The sequence below is a fragment of the Schistocerca serialis genome, chromosome 2, assembly GCF_023864345.2.
Source record: "Schistocerca serialis cubense isolate TAMUIC-IGC-003099 chromosome 2, iqSchSeri2.2, whole genome shotgun sequence".
In the NCBI taxonomy this organism is placed as follows: domain Eukaryota; kingdom Metazoa; phylum Arthropoda; class Insecta; order Orthoptera; family Acrididae; genus Schistocerca; species Schistocerca serialis.
Genome location: NC_064639.1, coordinates 786,077,373 through 786,102,466, shown reverse-complemented (window position 1 = coordinate 786,102,466; position 25,094 = coordinate 786,077,373). Strand labels below are relative to the sequence as shown.

Genomic DNA, 25,094 nt, shown 5'->3' with positions numbered 1-25,094 from the left:
CATTAACTTTCCCCTGTCACTTTTCAAGATACTGTGTGTACTTAAAGTTGCAAAGTAATTAATGTAAGTGGATATATTGATAACAGTTAAAACCTGCAACCTGCCACTGATGATGCCTTGCAGAAAATAAAGGCGAAACGCGTATGGCACTAAAATTGTGTTTTATTCAGTTGCTGTCAGATGGTCCATAAGTGAAAATCATCAACATACCGTAGTTAAAAATAATATCTGTTGAAAAGCCATATTAGATTCAACAGCAGAATTTAATTTATTGATATTAAACAGTGAATCCACGGCAAGAGTGCCGATGCCACACCTGTGAAAAATCAGCTGTCAATCTAGCTATACAGGGTGCCTCACAAGGAATGGTCAGTATTCAGGGATGTGACAGGAATCATCATTCAAAGCAAAAGTGTGTGATAAACACAATTGAGGTTGAATGGGTGAAGATACAGCTACAGTAGTTTGGTTTGAGTCGTAAGCTTAACAGTTAAGCTTTACCAAGTAGCCATTGCTATGTGTCAGGCGCTCCATCTGTATTTATACGGGTACTCTTCCTTTTTCGCGTGCTTCGTCTGGTTTGAATCGATTGCTTATTTTGCTTTGATCTGATAATTACCATCTACATCTACATATATAGTCCGCAAGCCACCCAACGGTGTGTGGCGGAGGGCACTTTACGTGCCACTGTCATTACCTCCCTTTTCTGTTCCAGTCGTGCATGGTTCGCGGGAAGAACGACTGTCTGAAAGCCTCCGTGCGCACTCGAATCTCTCTAATTTTACGTTCGTGATCCCCTCGGGAGGTATAAGTTGGGGGAAGCAATATATTCAATACCTCATCCAGAAACGCACCCTCTCGAAACCTGGCGAGCAAGCTAAACTGCGATGCAGAGCGCCTCTCTTGCAGAGTCTGCCACTTGAGTTTGCTAAACATCTCCGTAACGCTATCATGGTTACCAAATAACCCTGTGATGAAATGCGCCGCTCTTCTTTGGATCTTCTCTATCTCCTCCGTCAACCCGATCTGGTACGGATCCCACACTGATGAGCAATACTCAAGTACAGGTCAAACGAGTGTTTTGTAAGCCACCTCCTTTGTTGATGGACTACATTTTCTAAGGACTCTTCCAGTGAATCTCAGCCTGGTACCCACCTTACCAACAATTAATTTTATATGATCATTCCACTCCAAATCGTTCCACACGCGTACTCCCAGATGTTTTACAGAAGTAACTGCTACCAATGTGTGTTCCGCTATCATATAATCATACAATAAAGGATCCTTCGTTCTATGTATTTGCAATACATTACATTTGTCTATGTTAAGGGTCAGTTGCCACTCCCTGCACCAAGTGCCTATCCGCTGCAGATCTTCTTGCATTTCGCTACAATTTTCTAATGCTGCAACTTCTCTGTATACTACAGCATCATCTGCGAAATGCCTCATGGCACTTCCGACACTATCTACTAGGTCATTTATATATATTGTGAAAAGCAATGGTCCCATAACACTCCCCTGTGGCACGGCAGAGGTTACTTTAATGTCTGTAGACATCTCTCCATTGATAACAACATGCTGTGTTCTGTTTGCTAAAAACTCTTCAATCCAGCCACACAGCTGGTCTGATATTCCGTCCGCTCTTACTTTGTTTATCAGGCAACAGTGCGGAACTGTATCGAACGCCTTCCGGATGTCAAGGAAAATAGCATCTACCTGGGAGCCTGTATCTAATATTTTCTGGGTCTCATGAACAAATAAAGTGAATTGGGTCTCACAAGATCGCTGTTTCCAGAATCCATGTTGATTCCTACATAGTAGATTCTGGGTTTCCAAAAACGACATGATATTCGAGCAAAAAACATGTTCTAAAAACCTACAACAGATCGACGACAGAGATATAGGTCTATAGTTTTGCACATCTGCTCGACGACCCTTCTTGAAGACTGGGACTACCTGTGCTCTTTTCCAATCATTTGGAACCCTCCGTTCCTCTAGAGACTTGCGGTACATGGCTGTTGGAAGGGGGCAAGTTCTTTCGCGTACTCTGTGTAGAATCGAATTGGTATCCCGTCAGGTCCAGTGGACTTTCCTCTATTGAGTGATTCCAGTTGCTTTTCTATTCCTTGGACACTTATTTCGATGTCAGCCATTTTATCGTTTGTGCGAGGATTTAGAGAAGGAACTGCAGTGCGGTCTTCCTCTGTGAAACAGCTTTGGAAAAAGGTGTTTAGTATTTCAGCTTTACGCGTGTCATCCTCTGTTTCAATGCCATCATCATCCCGTAGTGTCTGGATATGCTGTTTCGAGCCACTTACTGATTTAACGTCCGACCAGAACTTCCTAGGATTTTCTGTCAAGTTGGTACATAGAATTTTACTTTCGAATTCACTGAACGCTTCACGCATAGCCCTCCTTACGCTGACTTTGATATCGTTTAGCTTCTGTTTGTCTGAGAGGTTTTGGCTCTGTTTACACTTGGAGTGAAGCTCTCTTTGCTTTCGCAGTAGTTTCCTAACTTTGTTGTTGAATCACGGTGGGTTTTTCCCGTCCCTCACGGTTTTACTCGGCACGTACCTGTCTAAAACGCATTTTACGATTGCCTTGAACTTTTTCCATAAACACTCAACATTGTCAGTGTCGGAACAGAAATTTTCATTTTGATCTGTTAGGTAGTCTGAAATCTGCCTTCTATTGCTCTTGCTAAACAGATAAACCTTCCTCCCTTTTTTTGTATTCCTATTAACTTCCATATTCAGGGATGCTGCAACGGCCTTATGATCACTGATTCCCTGTTCTGCACTTAAAGAGTCGAAAAGTTCGGGTATGTTTGTTATCAGTAGGTCCAAGATGTTATCTCCACGAGTCGGTTCTCTGTTTAATTGCTTGAGGTAATGTTCGGATAGTGCACTCAGTATAATGTCACTCGATGCTCTGTCCCTACCACCCGTCCTAAACATCTGAGTGTCCCAGTCTATATCTGGTAAATTGAAATCTCCACCTAAGACTATAACATGCTGAGAAAATTTGTGTGAAATGTATTCCAAATTTTCTCTCAGTTGTTCTGCCACTAATGCTGCTGAGTCGGGAGGTTGGTAAAAGGAGCCAACTATTAACCTAGCTCGGTTGTTGAGTGTAACCTCCACCCATAATAATTCACAGGAACTATCCACTTCTACTTCACTACAGGATAAACTACTACTAACAGCAACAAACACGCCACCACCGGTTGCATGCAATCTGTCATTTCTAAACACCGTCTGTGCCTTTGTAAAAATTTCGGCAGAATTTATCTCTGGCTTCAGCCAGCTTTCTGTACCTATAATGATTTCAGCTTCGGTGCTTTCTATCAGCGCTTGAAGTTCCGGTACTTTACCAATGCAGCTTTGACAGTTTACAATTACAATACTGATTGCTGCTTGGTCCCCGCATGTCCTGTCTTTGCCCCGCACCCTTTGAGGCTGCTGCCCTTTTTGTACTTGTCCGAGGCCATCTAACCTAAAAAACCGCCCAGTCCACGCCACACAACCCCTGCCACCTGTGTAGCCGCTTGCAGCGTGTAGTGGACTCCTGACCTATCCAGCGGAACCCGAAACCCCACCACCCTATGGCGCAAGTCGAGGAATCTGCAGCCCACACGGTCGCAGAACCATCTCAGCCTCTGATTCAGTCCCTCCACTCGGCTCTGTACCAAAGGTCCGCAGTCAGTCCTGTCGACGATGCTGCAGATGGTGAGCTCTGCTTTCATCCCGCTGGCGAGACTGGCAGTCTTTACCAAATCAGATAGCCGCCGGAAGCCAGAGAGGATTTCCTCCGATTCATAGCGACACACATCATTGGTGCCGACATGAGCGACCACCTGCAGATGGGTGCACCCTGTACCCTTCATGGCATCCGGAAGGACCCTTTCCACATCTGGGATGACTCTCCCTGGTATGCACATGGTTTTCTTCCCCTCTCTTGCTGCCATATCCCTAAGAGGTCCCATTACGTACCTGACGTTGGAGCTCCCAACTACCAGTAAGCCCACCCTCTGCGACCGCCCAGATCTTGCAGACTGAGGGGCAGCCTCTGGAACAGGACAAGCAGCCATGTCTGGCCGAAGATCAGTATCAGCCTGAGACAGAGCCTGAAACTGGTTCGTCATACAAACTGGAGAGGCCTTCCGTTCAGCCCTTTGTTATAGGGGCTTATGTCAGTATAAGCTGAAAATGTATTTCTGTAAGGTGTCACACATTGTTTGTCGCATTCTGATAATGAGTGTTTACGGCCTGTCGCTGCTCGCAGCATGGCTTGCTTTTGTGCGCGCTACCACGGCTTAAAATAAAAAAAAAAAAAAAAAAAAGAGGAATTATCTCATAAGGGAAACAAAACAGAAACTGCTATTTGTTGTTACTTACAGTGCTGCTTTCTTCGATAATGATCAACGAGAACCGAATAATAGACTGCGTATGATAGATGATGTTCTGAATGAGATATTAGCGAAAATTATTCTCTGTTTGAAAATCTTTGCAGACACCTCTTTAGTACATTACATTCTGCACAGAAATGAGAGTCATCTAATCTAGTCAGTCGCCATGCTTCATTTCTGACTGTATCGCTATTCAGCATAAGAATAATACGAATGTAAACATGACATGATATGTATATTCTTCCGCGTTTGCTGTTGTCTCACTCTAGTTTCGTAGTTTATTAGGCAGGCAGGATTTAAATGAGATAGCAGCAAACACAAAAGAATACATGGCATAATGTTTACATTCTTCTACCTTTTCTTTTAATTTATTTACTGATGCAGAGGTTTTGACGCCAGTAATTTATCTTTGTGCCTGCAAAGCATACCTGAGTAGTGCTACATATATTTGACGGCAGAAGTTAGTTGCTGGCGACACCTACCAACATTTTTCAGGACTTCCGCTTACTTTGGACTCAATTGTAAGCCGCAGATGGTTTTTTGGATTACAAAAACCGGAAAAAAGTGCGGCTTAGATTCGAGTAAATACAGTAATAAGAATGGAATGTAACAAGTTTGACTTGTTGAAAAGGTGTTTTAGGTACCGTAAATGTGTAAATATGGATTACACAGCCACGCTAGCTTTCATTCTTCAAAAGAAGCTGGTAATAGACCTCAAATGTCAATCTCTACCATGATTAAATTTGTGAGTATTTATGCATAGTCACTCGACATAAATTATTGATTTTCAATACACAAGCATGACAGCATCTGTGAAAAATTGATACACCCGTAAGAAGGATGTCATAGGCAAAATTCCTGAAACTTAAAAAAAAGTCCTCCTAAAAGATGCTTAAGTAGATTGCAACGTATAATTTCTTTCTGGTGACAGAAAATGGTAAATCAATGGTAAACTACTACTGTCTAAACCTGTAAACTTGGTGGAGATGCTATGGACATTATTGCATCTGCATCAGGAGAGGAGGAAAAAAAGAAGTGTTTGGAAACTTCTGTTATGGATTACAAAAGGCATGAATTATTTAAGAAACCGTTGACAATCTAACAAAAAGGAAATAGTGAGATCAAGCATTATTGACCATCAATACGAAGTCTGTTCCCACAGCACTGCTCAACAACCACATGAGGCCCCAAGATCTCGTCACAACACCTGGCAGTAGTTAAACCTTGCTGATCACACACTTTTGTGGGAGGTGTTCGAGTGGTCAACATTGTCCGTGCCCACACCATAAGCGATCCTCCTCAGCATTGGTCTCTTTCCACAATGTTTAGATCCAAAATCATGTTCCACATTCCCTCAAGATGTGAATCCATCGAGAATCACTCTCCAGACCAAATCAGGACTCATCTTTGAAACGAACATTGGCCAACTGTTCAACCTTCCAGGTAACATGTTGACGACTCCACTCTAGACATTCCCTTTTGTAAAGAGGCATCAGAGGTATATAAACAGCAGGTCTCTGACAATAAAGGCCACTCTGCCGAAGTCTTCTGCACACCTTTTGCCTCGATATTACTCTTCTGATGGATGCTGTGAGGTCAAATGCAAGTTGCTGTGCAGTACTAGGTAGTACTGTCATGCCCTCACAGGCAAGTAACATTCCTCTCTTTCTGGTGTCACATGTCGTCGGCCCTGCTCTGGTCTTTGGGGTTCAGTTTCAGTCTCTACAAACTGTCATCACATGTGAGAAACAATGGAATGATTCACGTTAAACCATCAGGTCACATGAGTTTGTGACTGTCCTGCTACCAGTCTTCGTATACTGTAAGTAGCAAAGAGTCTGATAAGCATCTTCTCTGTGCCAAACTGCACCATCTGTGACTGTGTACCAGGCACATTTGATTGGTGCCCTGACGTCATTGTTAGCGTGGTTATCGATTGACTGGGATGCCACCTTCAGTGCAGAACATAATCATACAGACATCTGTCAACAGTTTGTATGATTATATCCTGAATTAGGCACAGGAAGGGGAAATAGCAGTTTGTAGCTATAATTTTGGACACCGGTGTATTTTTATGTGAGACACTTCTCCATTTATCTTTGGCAGTCATGGCAGTTGCTGAAACTCCTTTCCCTCCCACAATGAAACTCAGACATTGTCCTCTTTCTCTGTGCCTTTCTTCCACCTATCAGTTTCCAACCTACCTCCTGTCTTCCATAATCTTTAGCAATTCTTTGTTTGCTTCATCCATCTGTGCCTTTTTCTCCTTCCCATTTCTTGATCAAATTATTCCTTCTGCGTACCATGCACTTCCAGGAGAACACCTCTCTGGCATTCCCAATGATATCCTTACTGCACCCCTCCCCTTCCCCCCTTATGAAATTGTTTCCCACAAGATGTACATTAAATATCGATTCTCACTACCCTACAGCATCTTGCACACTTTCCGCTAGTAGTGAAAGATTTTGAAATGAAAGGCTTAATGAAATATTGTGATTTCAATAATGTTGGTTGTATGTAAGCAAAAACTAATACTGTAATAACATAAATAATTTGCATTTGAATGAATTAGTGTTTACTTATGTATAAAGAGATTTGATATAATAAGTTTATTTAACAAGAGTGATCTGAATTTATTGCTCTAAAAATTAAGCTTAGAATGCAACTATTGGAAATTCAAAATAAATTTGAGATATTTCATATAATCCACTGTAAAACTTCAGATATTCTCTTTGATAATAACAGGTACCAGTGCATTTATTCACTACAAAATATAATCAGATCAAGGACTATAGACAGTCATTTACAGAATTTTTTCACTTGGGAAGCTAGACCTGGTGTACTAGTATTGGAATTTCAAAATAACATATGTTTCCTAAAAATGCACTGTAAAGAGTCAAAACCTTACTTATTATGTTATAGTAATATATACTAATGCTTATATTTGCCAAAAAGCATATTCTAATCAGGAAATGAGAACTTGTAAATAACTTGTAATTAAGTAGAACAAATACATGTACATCTCACTTCTCAGACATATTCCATTGAATGTATTATAGAAAGAGGGTCTCAAAGTGCCTGAGAACAAATATCCGTCAAATAGAAGCCAATAAATGCCCCTTCACATCCATTGGGAAGTACTAGCTAAAATATTTGTACTTTAAGAGCTGTATTAGCTAATTGTCTTATTATGACCATAGTTCACAATCTCATTGAAGGAGGATACTAAAAAAAAAAAAAAAAAAAAAAAAGCACCAGTGTTACTGAGGGTAAGCCATAGCCTGATTCATGTTTCCTTTGATATGGAAAGATCTAATGTTCTCTGTTTAACAAAGATTACATAACAATGGTCTGTTGTTGCAGGATTTTAATGCAGTACAGATAGAAAACTACATTCATCAAGAGTGACCACACAAATTATTGTACCTGTTTTAAAGTCTGGGGAAGGTTCTTTAACAGCAGAAGCAAAATGTCAAATCTAAGGAAATTGCCTGAGGCTGATGCTGTGATGACAAGAATCCTCTATGACTTAAATTATTGAGAGTGAACACTGAAGGAAAGGCATTAATATTGACAACAAATTTTGAGGGACATTGGTTGTGCATATAAATGGCCCATGTTGCAAAAAGAAAAGGAAAAAAAAAAATCATTAAGCACACACAAATAGTGTGTGTACCTCAGAATTAATCACAACTGAAGAAGCAGTTAATGTTTGGCTCTCAATAATCGAGCAAAACACTAATTCTTGCAAACTCCAGAAGTACTTTGGAGCAATTAGAGCACTGGAAGTGGAAATCATCTACCACCAACTATATTTATAATGTGGTGGAAGTAACAACAACTCAAATGTATCGGATATTGAGTGAGAAAAGTCTACTACTATTGGGCTGATATTTAAAGAACAGATGAGTTACACCCAACTCAGGCAGCCAGCTAAATCAGTTGTCTCCTTTACTCAGCCTCATCTGTGAGCATGAAATGAAATGCACCAATAACAACAGTGTGGTGCTGGCAAATAAATTGGTGGGATAGTGTAATAAATCCTCTGACTGATCTGAACATGTTAATGGATATCGCTGCTCCTGTCCCCAGGTGATCTAGATGTGTTCCTTTTGCCAGATGCTCTAGGCTTTTTTATATGTGCCGCATTGTTGACCCCTATGTATTTCAGACCTATTAAGATGCAGTATTCTCAGGTAAATGCATGTTCTGCATGTGTTAATTCACAGAGTTGTATTTTAAGTCTGAATACCAAATAGCTGTTCAAAATTTGGGCTGCTCAGTTGGAGTGACTGTGTGCATTTGGTCATGGGTTCTCGTATTGCTGATTTCATCTTTGTTTTTAATTATTGGCTGTTGACAAAGATTTGAAAATGGTGCGCTGCCATGCAAGTATAGAGGAAGAAATCTTGGAGATTTTCACTAGAAGCAGCACTGAGAATGAACCCTTTAATTGCAATGATCGTGATGACTTCTCGACAGAATCGTGATCTAAAAGCCCTGGCCTGTATAAATCAACTTTGACAACACATCCTTCTGTATCTAGAAGAGATGAAAATTCTTTAGATCTGGAATATTGTGAAAGAGAGTGAAATGAATGGAAAAAGAGCATGCTTTAGTGGCATGTTTGACTGGAAGAAAGATGATTTTTTGCCCATTTGTGCATGGTTTTGGACAATTCAACTACAGATGGGCAAAGATTCCAGCCTTACATCATTTTTCCCTAATATTTGTAACACGAGACGCATGGAGTCTACAGTAGATGAAAGAAAAGATTTTATTTATGAGGAGGGCATTTATGCAAGAATCAGCCATTCTCAACATTTGCATATGCACTGTGCAAGCCACTTCACAGTGCTCGGCAAAGGGCCTTTTGTACCAACGTTATTCGTTTGCTGTCTTTTTCCATTCACATGTTGAGCAAGGGAAAATCTGTCTGAATGCCTCTACCTTATTTTATTCTCATGATCCATACTAAATATGTGATGGTGGCATCGGAATGATCACACAGTCATATTCAGATTCTGATTATCTAAATTATCCCCATAGGATTTCATAATTACTTTGTTGTCTTTCTTCCAAGGAGTCTTACTTATTATGATCTTATCAACACATCTGTAAATTAGTTCAATTTCTGTTGTGTTGCTTTCTTGATAAGGACTCAAAATGCTGGAATAATAGTCTAATACTGATCAGAGTAGTATTGTGTTTCGTTTGTAGGTGCACTTTACCAGAACCCTTCCAACAAATGTAAATGTTTTATAACATTCCATAGTGGGTTCATTCCTATAAAAAGCTCTGCATTGACAAGTCTGTTGTTGGTCAAAGGGCAGTTGTGTTTCAAGAAGTATATTCTGTCCAAACAAAGTAAGTTAGCAAAATAAAAATATTATGCTGTGTGACAGTCAAAGTGGTTTTTGGGGAACGCTATGAAGCCATATTCGGAATGGGGACACACTCCCTATGCTGTAATTGGAACAGGGACTCCTTATGTCTGCAATTGGTATTCAATCCCAAACTTGTTCCTCTGGCTACATAGCCATGGGTCACCTGCAATACCACTTCGTAGGAGCAGATGCAACATGCCAGAACTAAAGGACAGACTGAAATGCTGATGTTATGCTTGTCTCAAAGCTGTGCAGTAGAAGAAAAGTGCTTGAGATACAAAAGACTGATGTAAAGACTGGTGAAAAAAATCAGCAAGCTACAATGTGTTACAGATTAGAACTCAAGTTTGAGGCAGTTGACCACAGTGCTATGTTTCTGAGTTCGATCAGATCAGTGTGAAGGACTGTGTAAGTGCTTGTGTTTTCCACAGAGCTATAATATGGCAAAAAAAAAAGAAAAAAGAAAAGTTTTGTCTGCTTAGGGAGGAGAACTTGAAGCTTTTTGTGCAGAATGGAGGCAAGTTGGCAGATGCAGGCACTATGATCATTAGAATGCTCTAAAATATACTGTGAGGTATTTTCTAAATGTTATTAAAAGTGAACACTGAAAGAAAGGTGTCTTCTGAAATATGAGATAGATTGTTTCTTTGTGATGTGTTAAGTGTGTGTTTATATTTTATGCAGTTAGTATTAGTGTCAAATACTCCTGTATTACAACTGCTTCTGTTCAGTTTTGAAAATAAACTTTTCGAGATGGGAAAATAAAAATTCTGCAGTTATTGGCTAGAAGAGGCAGATATTTTGAAAACTACATTTAGAAGTTACATTTAGAACTTCCAGATCAGAGACAATCTTCAAGTTCAGTATGTATGCCAACAATACAGATGTTGTGTACTAAGGATAGTTCCTGCACTGCTGAATTGATCTGGACAATGAAATTGGCGATTTCCAATTACTCTGTGGTTTCATGAAATGATATTTGTAACATTTTTAAGATGATGATTCCTTACTGTGTTCCTCAACATTTTCCACTTTTGCTTAAGAAATCGAGATATCTAATAACTGGTGGACTGGCACCATATTTCTGGGACCACATGTTAGGAGGAGAATGTTCATCAAATTACACATTGAATTTTGATGAAACTACCAACATTAAAGATAAAATAAGAATTACAAACAGCCATTACCATATTGTCAGAGTGTAAGTGTTGAGTAACGCTTCACCTAAGAACTTTCTTCATCGGCATAGCACATGGTGAAACATCGCATCAGAAATAGTGTGAAGCACTTTCTGAAGACAACTTGTCCCTAAATAAATGCCTTACACCGGGATCAGATGGACCTAATGTCAATAAAAAAGTGTTTCGGCTTTCAGATACTGATGTCAAGGAGACCCAAGGCAGACAACTTACAAATATCTGAATGTGCAAAATTTATACAGTGCGTAATGGGTATGTAAAGGCTTTGGAGTGTTAAGATGAAGAAGTGTCTGAATCTCTGGTCCGTAGTTAATGTTATTTCGATGGTTTGTCTGTTTGCTGGGAAGAATTTGAAAGAACTCGGTAACATTCCACATCACAAGTTTTTGAGGCATACAACAAGGTGACGTACTTTAGGACCTCCAATCAGTAGGATTTTATAACAGTGGAATGGTATTCAATATTACTTACTTAAGCATATGTCTCTAAAAAAACAATTCTGCTACTGTTCAGTCCAAATTCTTCAATATCATTGTAAGTGCTTTAAAGAAACCTTAAATAAAAACAGAACTTCATTTCATAATCTCATCTCCAAATGTATTCAGTAAGTTCACACAATATTTTCAAAGCCAAACACGTTTGATCCAGAAGATGCATACAGAAATAGAAAACATACTTCAAACTTTTTGGCTCGTGGTTTGAAGGTTTCTGCTTTGAGAAAAATTGAGAATGTTTGTGAAGTTCTTCATAATGCTCTCTGTATGTTGGATAATCTGCTTCCTCTTGAACAACTAGTTGTTAGCAAGTGATTAACTGAAGAGGTGAATAACCTGTAAGAACGAGAGAAGTTATGGTTTCTAAAGAATGTCCAGAAAACATTACATTGTAGAGTGCAAATATGTAGTTGAAAAGATGTGCCTATCAAGTGCACCACTGAAAAGCTTTTGGTTTTTAATGCCAAAGAAAGAATACCGTATTCACTCAAATCTAAGCCGCACTCGAATCTAAGCCGCACCTGAAAAATGAGACTCGAAAGCAAGGGAAAAAATTTTCCCGAATCTAAGTCGCACCTGAAATTTGAGACTCGAAATTCAAGGGGGAGAGCAAAGTTTTAGACCGCACCTCCAAATTGAAACAAAGTTGGTCCATTGTAATATGAGACACAATTTAGGTCGAATGGATGAATATACAGCTACAGTAGTTTGGTTCGAGTCGTAAGCTTAACATTTAAGCTTAATCAAGTAGCCATTGGTATGTGTCAGGTGCTCAGTCCGTATTTATAAGGGTACCCTTCCTTTTTTAAATGTTTTGTGTGGTTTAAATCGATCGCTTATTTTGCTTTAATCAGATCAGTGCCGTTCTCTTTGTTATTGGTGTTTACGTCACTCTAAGCTGAAAATGCATTATTGTACTGTGCCATCCATTGTTTGTCGGATTCTGATAAAGAGTGTTTACGACCTATCGCCGCTCGAGGCATGGCTTGCTTTTGTGCGCGCTACCGCCGCTTACAATAAAAATAAGAGAGGAATTGTCACATAAGCAAAAGAATGACAAGAGACTGCTATTTGTTATTACTTACACTGTTGCTTTCTTTGATAATGATCAACAAGAACCAAATAATAGACTGCATACGATAGATGTTCTGAACGAGAGTTTAGCAAAAAATTTTCTCCGTTTGAAAATCCTTGCAGACGCCTGTTTAGTACATAACATTCTGCATAGAAATTAGAGTCATCTTAGATTTAAAAATCTAGTCAGTTGCCGTGCTTCATTTCTGACTGTATCACTATCCAGCATAAGAATAATACGAATATAATAATGACATGATACGTATATTCTTCCGCGCTTGCTGGTGTCTCACTCTAGTTTCCTAGTTTATTAGGCAGACAGGATTTAAAATGAAATAGCAGCAAATACGAAAGAATACATGGCATAATGTTTACATTCTTCTACCTTTTCTTTTAATTTATTTACTGGCGCAGAGGTTTTGGCGCCAGTATTTATCTTTGTGTCTACACAAGCATGCCTGTGTAGCGCTACGTATATTCGACGGCAGTAGTTAGTTGTGGCGCCACCTACCAACATTTTTCAGAACTTCCGCTTACTCTGCACTCGATTCTAAGCCGCAGGCAGTCTTTTGGAGTACAAAAAGCGGATAAAAAAGTACGGCTTAGATTCGAGTAAATACGGTAAAGAGCAGAGGCTGCAATGACATATTAATGATTGCAGAAGTGATGCCGATTGATATCTGGTGGGCTTTCTCATTTGATGAGTGGAAGGTTCTTCAGTCTAAAAAAAGGTGATGCAGCTTTAGATAATGAAAGGAAATAACAATTACTGGAAGCAGCGTGTCTCAAAATGAAACTGATCACCCATTGAGTTAAAGTATCCAAATTTTCCAAAAGTTGTTAAGGCTTCTCCTATAATTTCCCATGGAAATGCAGAAATAGAGAGTACATGATATTCTGTTTCGAAGCCAGCATTAGAAGACAAGGTTATGCAATGGCCAAAAGATTTTTAAACAGTGTTTTGAGTGCGAGGAATGTTGTGAGATGATGCCCATGTTTTCTCTTTGTGTCCATTGACTCACAGCTCTTAAGAACACTGACTGTATATAGAGGCATCAGAAGAACTTCTCTCAGTTCTCAGCGAAACTCAACAGAGTCCTCAGAAAATGATTTAAAGGCAGCAAAGTTGGTTCAGGGTATGATTTGAGAGTGCATGAAAGTGGAAGAAAGAGTGAAAGAAAGGGAAGTGGAAAATCTTGAGAAAAGAAAGTCTATTACAATTACTTCATTGTTTATGAAAATTCGTAAGAAACAATAACTGAAAAATATTTTCTTGATCTTTTTCCAGTATTGAAGTGTATAGTGTCATTGGTTGTAAAAATGTGATTTAGATTTTGTTTGTGAATTACGATTACCAATGCATTTTGCATATATTAGTGAATATTTATGAAGGAAAAAAATGACCATACTCCATCTTGAGTCACAATAGAGAGATTTGTTAATGTCTGAACCAACATTTTTGGTAGGTGATTATAAATGAAAACAATTTATTTGTACCAGATCTGTTCTTAGAAATAATTTGTCACCTTTTAATCATCATTTTTCAAATATTTTGTCACCTTTCCCACATTTTTCAAGTGCCACCATGGCTCATTACCCTGCAGATCAGAAAGGAGGATGGATAAAATATATAAAAATAATACTTACTGTCATGACAAACTCATAGATTTCAGAGGTTTCAGGTGCTGTAGTATCAGTTTAGTGAGTGAAGTATCAAAATTAAAAACATAACATACGTTATAAACATATCTGGAAGCATTGATTATTTGGTTTTGAAGGTTTCACAAGGAAATTTTAATTAGTTTATGTGCATAAAATGCAATGGTATATTTCCAAATAGTTTTCCAGCACATAGACGTCTTCCCGTGAAAATTATTTGTAAAAATTATGGTGCTAGCACACATTAATGGAAATGCTTTGATATTTAGGTTTCTGCAGTGCTTATTTGGTAATTTACATCTAAAAGATTGAACATGAAACATCATTGTGCCAAAGAAAACTCACAAGGAATGGCCCACTCTGATATGTTGAAACCTACCTGGTAATTTTTCACACAGGAAGAATACACCAAAAGAAATGCACTGTCAGAATTTGTTTTAAAAATATTGAAGTTATTCATTTTTGCCACTTGAAGAACTGATTGTAACTGTGGTTTGTACAGCCCTTTCTGCCTGGTGCGGAAATCAGTGAATAAGCAGCTGCAGCTGTGACAAGAGAATGTAGCACCACATAGCATGAAATCCAAAGTGCACAGACATGGATATTAAGCATTCAAATTGTAGCAGAAATGTCTCAAATCATTAATTTTTTGAATAACTTGCAGTTCATACTGTCAGCTAAACTGTTGCAGCTGTAATTTGTATGGAAGTGACTTGCAGTGGATAGAAAGTCAGTGCAGTGTATGATGATACATCACATATGACTTCTATCATTTGGGACTTGAATTTGTTGAAATTAAATATTTTATAACAGTTCCTGTTCACAGTTACTATCATAATTTTTGAATACTGTATATTTTTCTAACAATGAAACAGTTCCTTGTTTATTTATCACAAAAAGTCATATTAGTTTAGAGTGTCATCCAAATTATGTTAAGTCTTTTGTCACACTCCAAAAGACAGGGATGGTGTTATGTCCCAGTCAAGAGTCCAGTAAAAGCAATGAAATATTTTCTGCAGGTGATAAGAAGTCATTTCAGATGTAACACTGAAAATTATTTTTTCCCATTTTTCCAGATTAAAGATTGTCGGAAGGACTTCGAATGTGGTCAGGTGATTGGGTGTCAGTAGTGTATGCGAGATTCCCACACTCCTAAACATCCATAAGTACACTGTTTCCGATGTGATAGTAAAGTGGAAACGTGAAGGGACACATACAGCACAAAAACGTACAGGTCGACCTCGTCTGTTGACTGACAGAGACCGCCGACAGTTGAAGAGTGTCGTAATGTGTAATAGGCAGACATCTGTCCAGACCATCACACAGGAATTCCAAACTGCATCAGGATCCACTGCAAGTACTATGACAGTTAGGCAGGAGGTGAGAAAACTTGAATTTCATGGTTGAGCAGGTGCTTATAAGCCACACATCACACCGGTAAATGCCAAACTATGCCTCGCTTGGGGTGTAAGGAGCGTAAACATTGGACGACTGGATAATGGAAAACGTTGTGTGGAGTGACGAATCATGGTACACAATGTGATCATCTGCCAGCATGTGTAATGCCAACAGTAAAATTCAAAGGCAGTGGTGTTACGACCCCTTGTCGTTTTGGGTGGCATTATTATAACACAGGCCTATGTTAATGTTTTAAGCACCTTCTTGCTTCCCCCACTGTCGAAGAGCAATTCGGGGATGGTGATTGCATCTTTCAACACGATAGAGCGCCTGCTCACAATGCACAGCCTGTGTCAGAGTGGTTTCATGACAATAACATCCCTGTAATGGACTGGCCTGCGTAGTCCTGACCTGAATCCTTTAGAACACATTTGTGATGTTTTGGAGTGCCGACTTCATGCCAGACCTCACTAACCAACATTGATACCTCTCCTCAGTGCAGCACTCCATGAAAAATGGGCTGCCATTCCCCAAGAAACCTTTCAGCACCTGATTGAATGTATACATGCGAGAGCGGAAGCTGTCAAGTCTAAGGGTGGGCCAACACCATATTGAATTCCAGCATTACCGATGAAGGGCGCCACGACCTTGTAAGTCATTTTCAGCCAGGTGTCTGGATACTTTTTATCATGTAGTGTTGAAAGAACTGCTGCAGTGTAGTACAGAAAACAACCGAAATAAATATGAGACAAACAGAAATGACACTTTTATTCAAGGTCAATAACAACGATGAAGTCACTGTGATTCGTGATGATCCCCTGGACATTACGAAAGGTGAGACGTGGTTTTTAATATGGTTTGTTTTCACTGTGTATGGCAATACATGCTATGCAATGTGCTCCATGCTGCCCATAAGGTTAATAAGAGTTATTCTCCACCAGTGCTGTTGCCAAATGCTGGATGGTCATTGGTGCCTCAATACATCTCACACTTGTTCAGTAGGATTTTAAGTCTAGATAATGGACAGGCCAGTCCATTTGTCAAATATCCTCTTATTCAAAAAGCTCCATCTGCACTGTTTGATGCGGTTGTGTATTGTCATTCATAAAAATGAAATCAGGGCAGTTTTCAGCCCTGAATACACACATTGTGAAGGAGTACCATGTCACAATAACAGCGACTGGAGAGTGTACCATGTTCAAAGATTTGGAGATCAGTACACCTATGCAAATTTATGCCTTTCGTCCCAATAACGCCTAGATCACCAAACCGATAATGTTAGACAGTGTTGTTGGTTTTATTTTGTGTCCCCACCCCTTACCATGTGAAGGTATGTCCAGAACAACTATCCAGACTGAATTTGCTCTTTTTGGTCTAATTCCTGTGCTCCTGTCACCATCGCAGATGGTGCCATCAATGTGCAGGTGTCAGCAGAACACAACATACTGGTCCTCGTGCAGAGAGACCATCCCCATGCCACTGTGGAGTGTGAAATTTCATGCCTTGCACTCCTGTTAAATGAGGCTGTAATTGCACCTGCTATTTGAAGTGGGTCCCTTCTCACCTGTTGTACAATGTTACGGTAATCTGCTGCTGTAGAAGACCCATCACCTTACTTCCAGTTCACTGATAATTCCGCCCATATGAAGTCATTCAAATGTTGTATCCAAGCCATTTTGTAATGAAGACCCTCCACCACAGTGCATCATAACTGTTTGCTGATTGACACCCAATTTCTTTTTCTCGTACCTTCAACTGCCTCATGTTGTGAAGGTGGTGATCCTGCACTTTCATTCATTTCCGCTAAGCTATTAATATCTATCTCATCCTTAAGTTTTGCAGAGCATCGTACTTCATCCAATCTTGCTACGAAGACTATTTCAGAAATTTATTTGCTATAGATTAAACATGAACATATGATCTGTCAGAAGATAACATAATATATTTATGTTGTGATAATTAACAGTTGATAATGAGAAAGAGAATAAAACCATTCATTTAATGTGGTTAAGGTGCACTTGGGTTCCAGCACAGTTGATTGCTCTCAAACTGTGGCTAGTTGCAGATTCAGCCACTCAGTTCCTGAACAACCTGTCCACAACACAGCACCTGTGGCTTCTTCAACTCGACCAGTTGCTTCACTTGGTTGGTTGGTTGGTTGATTTGGATGAGAGGACCAAACAGCGAGGTCACTGGTCCCCTTCAGTTCCTTTGCCACTTGATAATGCATCCCATTATCAGCTCCACTAAACTATTGAGTGAGAAATGACCCTCCAGCAAACCTTTTGTTCATAATCCACAATACTCAAATGCTGCTAGTCACTGGTCCCTGTTGTTACTTTTATGTTTGTAACTTTTCACTTTTTTCAGTAATTTTCAGATGATAATCGATAACCACCTGCCTTCCCCTCTGTTGCCTTCCATTACCTCCTGTAGTGTCCTGCAGTCAGCAGGAAAGAACTAACAGTCAAGTTCGTTATAATTAAAGAAAACTGCCTTTTTGGCATGCACTAATTTAAAAAAAAAAGAAACAAGAACAAGAAGAAAACCCCACAATTCTTGTGGTAGCAAAACCAGATAAGAATACAGGGCAATGAAAGAAAATAATGACCAAAATCTACTCTGAATGCTACGACAAGTGTTTACTATGCTAGAGCCGGCATAAGTACTGGCCAGAGCTGTTATATCTGTAAGTAAACATTGCCAGTCTGACTGTCCGGCATTGCTTATAATGCCGAGTTGGCGGAGTGCTGCATGAATCACTTGAGTTCCAATTGGTGGAACGTGTCACATGTCATCTGGCGAAATAGTTCCGTGTTTATATTGAGAGCCTGTTATTGTTTACATCCGTTGGCAAGGTTTCTATCTGAGCTCTTGAAAGGAGTTTGGCAGCCCATCTTGCTTGTCTGTTGTGCAGGCCCTCTAACTGATAAGGGGCCGCTGCGACACCTCCCAACACCTTCTTGCCCTATTAAACCCCCCCCCCCCCCTCCCTGCCTCCATGCCCCCTACACACACACACACACACACACACACACACACACACACACACACCACTCCCATCCACCTGTTGTAGTTGCCAAAACCTACAAAAACTACATGTTATTTGGTCTATTACTCGCATGCCCACAAACAACAGTGTGGACTACAGACAGGTCACAATTAGTCCACATGGAAAATACCAGACAGCAATGGGACATTGTCTAGCAGAATAACTGTTTCCAAATCCAATTCTGTTGCTCAGTGTCATGTGGATCCTGGGTAGCTCTTGATAAAGTGATCGGGTGTTAGCAGCAGTCGCAATTATTTGGGGAGTTCATTGACATATGCTTGGAGGCGTGAACCACTAATGATGCTGAAACTTCCTGGCAGATTAAAACTGTGTGCCGGACCGAGACTCAAACTCAGGACCTTTGCCTTTCACGGGCAAGTGCTCTACCGACAGGAGTGCTGGTTCTGCAAGGTTCGCAGAAGAGCTTCTGAAAAGTTTGCAAGGTAGGAGGCGAGGTACTGGCAGAAGCTGTGAGGATGGGGCGTGAGTCGTGCTTGGGTAGCTCTATCGGTAGAGCACTTGCCCGTGAAAGGCGAAGGTCCCGAGTTCGAGTCTCAGTCCGGCACACAGTTTTAATCTGCCAGGAAGTTTCGTATCAGCACACACTCCGCTCCAGAGTGAAAATCTCATTCTGGAGACTAATGATGCTCTCCCCTCTAGATTCCAGTGCCAACCTGCTGAGCCATGTTTATTGATAGTGTAGCTAGGCTCCTCATGCCTGGATCTTTGAAATACAGAATTCCTACTACCCCATCTGCTGCCTCCTGGCAACCTGAACAACCACTGACAAGGCCCAGCAGAAATGAAGACTGCAAAAAAAATTTAGATGTAGTTTTTTTTCGTGTTTAAATCCCTAAAGATGATTCCAATGAAACCCTGTAGACAAAATTTTCTGGTTTCATCTACAGAATTTCACAGAAACAGATTACATATGTATGAATAGTTTGTAAAGAAAAAGTGAGACATTAATGTGCATGGTATTGTAACACTGTATGAAAGTGTACTCTGACACACACTGAATAGTAAAACATGTTTCACTTAATTATAAATATGTTTACGATATTTGATCTAATTTTTTGATGTATTTGTTGAACAATGTTATTTTGAAGTTAAATAATTGTATCTTGCATGTGTTGACTCCCAGGTTCTAAACAAGGATTGTGATTACGGAAGCTCTTTCAGTTGCTGAAAACAACATAATGAGAGAAATATCAATGAATTAAAAGCCTATACCTTAAGCTTTTAAAAATGCTGTATTGTGTAAGATGACGATTTAATCTATTGAAGCAGCCACGGCTGTGATTTAGCTTATAAGCTGTGGTCGTGCAGGAACATTTATACACTACTGTTTGTAAAATGTGAAACACTCAGTAGCAATTGTGTGCAATATGCCACAATAAGAGGATGTGTAGGACAGTGGAACCACAATAAGTGATTTAAAGGGAGAGAGGTTGTATGCACGTAGGCCCAACAGTGCCATCTCTTGTGTGACCGGACAGGCCAGTGTTATGCAGCAGTCAGTCAGTGCAGAGCCATCATACAAAGTGGAAATGCAGAACCAAGTGCCACTATGCCTCGCTGACATCACAAGGTGGAATATCGACATATGACTGCATTCAAATGGGGCAGAATGATTGGGCTGTGATGCATGTATGTCATTCCATGATGTTGTGGCCTGTACACGGCATGCTACATCGACAGTGAGGCATATGTGGAACCAGTGTAGAGAAGATGGCCATACACAGTGCCAACAGGGTATCGGATGGCACAGTGTGACCACAGCGAAAGATGACTGCTATCTTATCCACTTGGCCTTAACGAACAGAACAGCTTCATCCCTAGTATTGGCACGACATTGGAGCACTGCAATAGGTGTCAACATGTCTGTGTTGATGGTTCGACATCATCTTTGGCAGGCTGACTGGCGACATGCATACCATTGCATTGACTTCCAGTGACCAGAACATACCAATGCCGGAGTCTGCAATGGATGTGTAAATGCCAACACTTGTGTGCTGAGTGGCAAAACGTTGTGTTTTAGGATGAGTCCTCCTTCAACTTGTCCTACAAACTGCAAACATGTTTGATGCCACTGTAGCGAAGTAATCAGGCAGATTGTATTGTTGATCGCCGTAGCGGACAAACGCCAAGTATGATGGTTTGGGGCAGCATTGCCTATAACACAGGTTCTCACCTCCTGTGTCTTGAGGGGAACCTGAACAGCTGCTGCTATATCAGGGAGGTCTTACAGCCTGAGGCATTGCCCCTCTTGCAGGCTATTCCATATGCCATATTTCAGCAGGACAATACTTAGCCGCACGAAGCGAGAAATGTGCAAGTCTTCTTGGAAGAATGACAGTACCACTGCTTCCCTGTTCTGGGCATTCGTCTAACACCCATAATGAGCATGTCTGTGATGTAGTCGGTCGACAGCTTGTTTGTTCAGGTCCTCTTGCAGCCACAGTTGATGCTTTGTGGATGCGCCTAGAAACTGTGTGGCTGAGTATTCTCCACTTGCATATTCATTTACAGGACAGTAATTCTACTCAGTTGTGTAGTTTCATGTCCGTAATAAGCAGAATAAATTTCTTTTTCATCAGATCTCTCAGTCGTGGCGTCTATCACCTGTGGTACTCCCTGTAGTGTCAGCTGTCATGATCAAGATAGAAACATTTCATTTTAGTTATTGTTGGCACTTGTTAGAGCAGAGTTTCAAAATGGGTTGCACTGTTTTAAGACTGGGATGACACTATTAGAAGAAGATATAATAATAATAATAATAATAATAATTATTATTATTATTATACACAACATCAGCGAAGCTTCACAGGATTTTATTGTTGTAAATGCATTGTGTTATAATTACAGCACAAACTGTCAAGTGATGATATGATATGGTCCCCCCAACCCCCACCCCACCCGTATTCCATTCTTGAGTTTCAGCCAGTGCTTTTGCTATAACATTGAGACATGTAATAATACTTCTATTTAGTCTCTCCCTTATCCTCTCCTTTCAGCTAGGCTTGTGTTGTGACATCTATCCATGTGTCAGTGCCATGTTGTTTCCTGTCTGTGGAATATAATCTACGCTGCCATTTGTAAGTGTATCAGATGTGTTCAAATCCTGACCCAAGCCTGTCATTTTCAGAATATTCTGGTAATTTCTGTGAATGGTATATTTGTGAATTTCACTTACAGCCTGTGGAAAGTTACTGGCAAGTGAGCTTGCAGAAGAATCCCAGGCTGTGGTTTTATCTAATCTCACTCTGTTGGTGGCTGATCTCCCAGTTGTTCAAGCGGAACTTAAGAAAACTCAAGAACTTACGAAGTCATTACAGAGCAGTGCAGTTCAACTCCAGCGTGGTAAGTGAGGTAAAAGAAAAAGACAGTTTATGTTGTGGCGTCAATTCAAAGAAAATCAACCCACTAACTTCTAAAATTTTGTCATAAGCAGTTATAATATCTCGATATGATAAAACCATGTGGAATATGAAACAGTCTACATGTTTTATCCTGTTTATATTTTTTTTGGCATGGCATTCTATAAACAGCATTGTGTTTTTTTCTCTTGCATTAATATCTGAAGGTGTTTTGTGGACTAATGCGCGTAATGATTATACAAGGGTGAGACTTCCAAACACTTTCTCTTCTTTCCATATGACTGTCAAATTTATATGGAGGTGAGACTTTGTTAAATCTGAGTTAGATTGAAGAACGTGCAATTGAAATGTGGTTTTACTACAATGTTTTTAACAATTGCAAAATACTACTGTTATTTGCAGTACTCGCTCACAGTAAACACATAATTGATAGAATCATTTTTATATTCCTCCTTTGTTTAAAATAAAAATTCTTTCAAGTCAATTAACCAACTAATTTTTTATGGTTTCTTGCTCAAACCATATCACATACACACTTGTTAAAAACATATAAATATTGAATATATTCCCCAAGTTAGTTCAAATCCAAAAATACGTTTTCTTAAAATGGGTCTAGTGTGTTACATCATGCATTTAATACTGGTCACTTGTGCCAGTCCTCAGTCCCCTATTGACTGAGGTTGTGCAGTCCACAGAACTTTTAACAGGCAGAAAGGTGGCAGTTCACATCCCCATGCGACCATCCATATTTGTGTGCTATGTGGCGACACACTATCTCTTAAAACATGTTCCAGGATAATATTGCCTTGGAAAACTGTTCAGCCAATGTACTTTCCACCCCACCCCCCACCTTCAACCCCCCCCCCCCCCCCCCCACCCATTCTAAGGTTGTGGTCTGCAGCTAATTACCTCATCATCAATAGAACATTAAATACTCCCCCCCCCCCCCCCCCCCCCCCCCCCGTAATATAAACTCTGAGCATGATTCAACACCCTCCATTGGGCCTTAGAGTGGCAGAACCATGACTTAACTGCTTGGATCGTAAGAATAGATAAATTTCCATATAATAAAACTTAAACCTCAAGTTGTGTTGCGTGCTTATTGGCTAAATGGCTGTTAAGTTGAACTAATTGTTAGTGGGGAACCTCTTTGGTTATGATGTGTGTATAGATAAATTTACAGTGTTATCTTCACCCAGAGCTTCACATAATCTGATAGTTTTGAATGAAACTATACAATGTGATAATCAGCAAAAATTTTCCTTAGGAATCAACAGGTCAGTTGAGTGAATTTCAAAATTCCCCAAGTGTCTGGCTGTTGTGAAGCAAATAATTTCACTTGTATGTTAAGACCTAGCTTTGACTTTGCCTTTGTACAACAATGAAGTGTCTCACTCTGTCTAATCATTACGGTCAACAGCCAGCCTCACACATACTATCCAACACTGACTTTTCTTGGTGAACTGATGCCTTGAAGCAAGTACCTAATATGGAATTTCTGCCTGACAATGGTTTCAACCTGTCACGTTGTTCAGTGACAGCCACAGCATAAGAGTCAGAATTTTCATCCTATGATGCACTGATAATGGTTTGAAGATGAATCCAGCTTTACATCAGTATTCATAAAGAGTGGTGTAACAAAATAGTGTATAATTCAGCTCCAGTTTGTTACTTTAGTGACAGCTGATGTACATACTAAAAAATATAAATAAATAAGAATGATTCTTTCACTGTGAAGTGTAGGGCATGCAATTTTGAAACTTTCTGGCTGATTAGTACTGTGTGTTAGACTGGTACTCAAACCAATGACACTGCTTATTATGGGTAGTGTTCCAGATTCGAGACCTGATTTGGCACACAGTTTAAGTCTGCCAGGAAGTTTCGTAAATAAATGAAATTGGAAAAAATACGGAAATTAACTGCTCATGAAAATCATACTCTTCAGTCCATTCCATTTCTACACCTCATATTTGTGACATGATTTCCTTCCTCCTTTCAGAATTATCAGAAATTCGAGCAGATTTGGAGGAAATGCTGAAAAACTGTAGTACCAAGCCTGCCTGTCAAAATGCTATCACAAGTCAGAATATACAAAATCTTAATACTACAGCAGATTTTACGAATGTAAGTACATGAAATCGTTTTCTTGAATGTCACAGTAGTAACACTTTCACATACTCAATTGTGTGTACTGTTTTGAGTGTCCTGATCAGTTTCCTGCAGACCAGTATCTCCATAAATACGTTTAGGTACATATATTTTCTCCAGAATAAGCAACATGTTAGAATTTGTCAGCATATTTTGAATGTTCGACAGGAATACAATGCATACTTACTAGTTGTCTAAGCAACAGCTAGAGGAGGGTCAAGAGGTAAAATAAACTGAAAGATATTGAAATACTGTTTCACTGGTTGTATTATTTTGCTGCAATGTTTTATGCACTAATTTATCTAGACTTCTGAAGAAGTTACTTGTCAACAATAACGCTGTTTATTGACTAACTTTAAGGAGGTGCAACTTCCAGCACAGGTGATAGAAAATGTGGAAGTTGCTTCTTCTAAAGTTAAGTCTGATCACCCAATTTATCTACAAAGAAATTTAATAAAATTTCTGAACAGAAATTTATTTTTTGTGTAATTAAGCCTGTTTGTTAGATATTTTTGATGAATTTTGTGAAAAAATGAAATTGTGGTCACTGATTTCATGTCAAAATCCTGTCCTTAAGATGTGTTGCTGTTGCTACATAATGTAAAAATAAGTGTTGATTGACAGTTGCTTAGATGGTACAGTGTCTTTTCATAATTATGGACCTGAAAAATTAGCATTTGCTATAAATGCAAATATAGATTTGAATTCTGCCTCAAAATGTAGATACATGAAATCACCAAATAAATGCTATTTCATAGCAAGTTATATCCCGATGAACTATTTAATCATAGGTCATTTGAAATAAGTTTTATTTTCTGCATAATCTGTAGAATGTAAATAATGTCAGGTTACTGGTATTGCTCATCATTTGGCTAAGACCTATTTGGAATGA

General features: G+C 39.6%; 1 protein-coding gene across 5 annotated transcripts in view; it reads left to right on the top strand.

Annotated features, from left to right (window-relative positions):
- Positions 1-25,094, top strand: part of LOC126458007 (prominin-like protein) — a 517,920-nt gene that overhangs the window by 301,739 nt on the left and 191,087 nt on the right. For all 5 annotated transcript variants that reach the window (XR_007585562.1, XM_050094783.1, XM_050094784.1 and 2 more), the window contains 2 exons: positions 21,873-22,037; positions 24,054-24,178. Coding sequence is in view for 4 of the 5 variants with exons in the window: in XM_050094783.1 (XP_049950740.1) it covers positions 21,873-22,037; positions 24,054-24,178 (290 nt within the window). In the remaining variant the exon portion in view is untranslated. The remainder of the gene's footprint in view (positions 1-21,872; positions 22,038-24,053; positions 24,179-25,094) is intronic.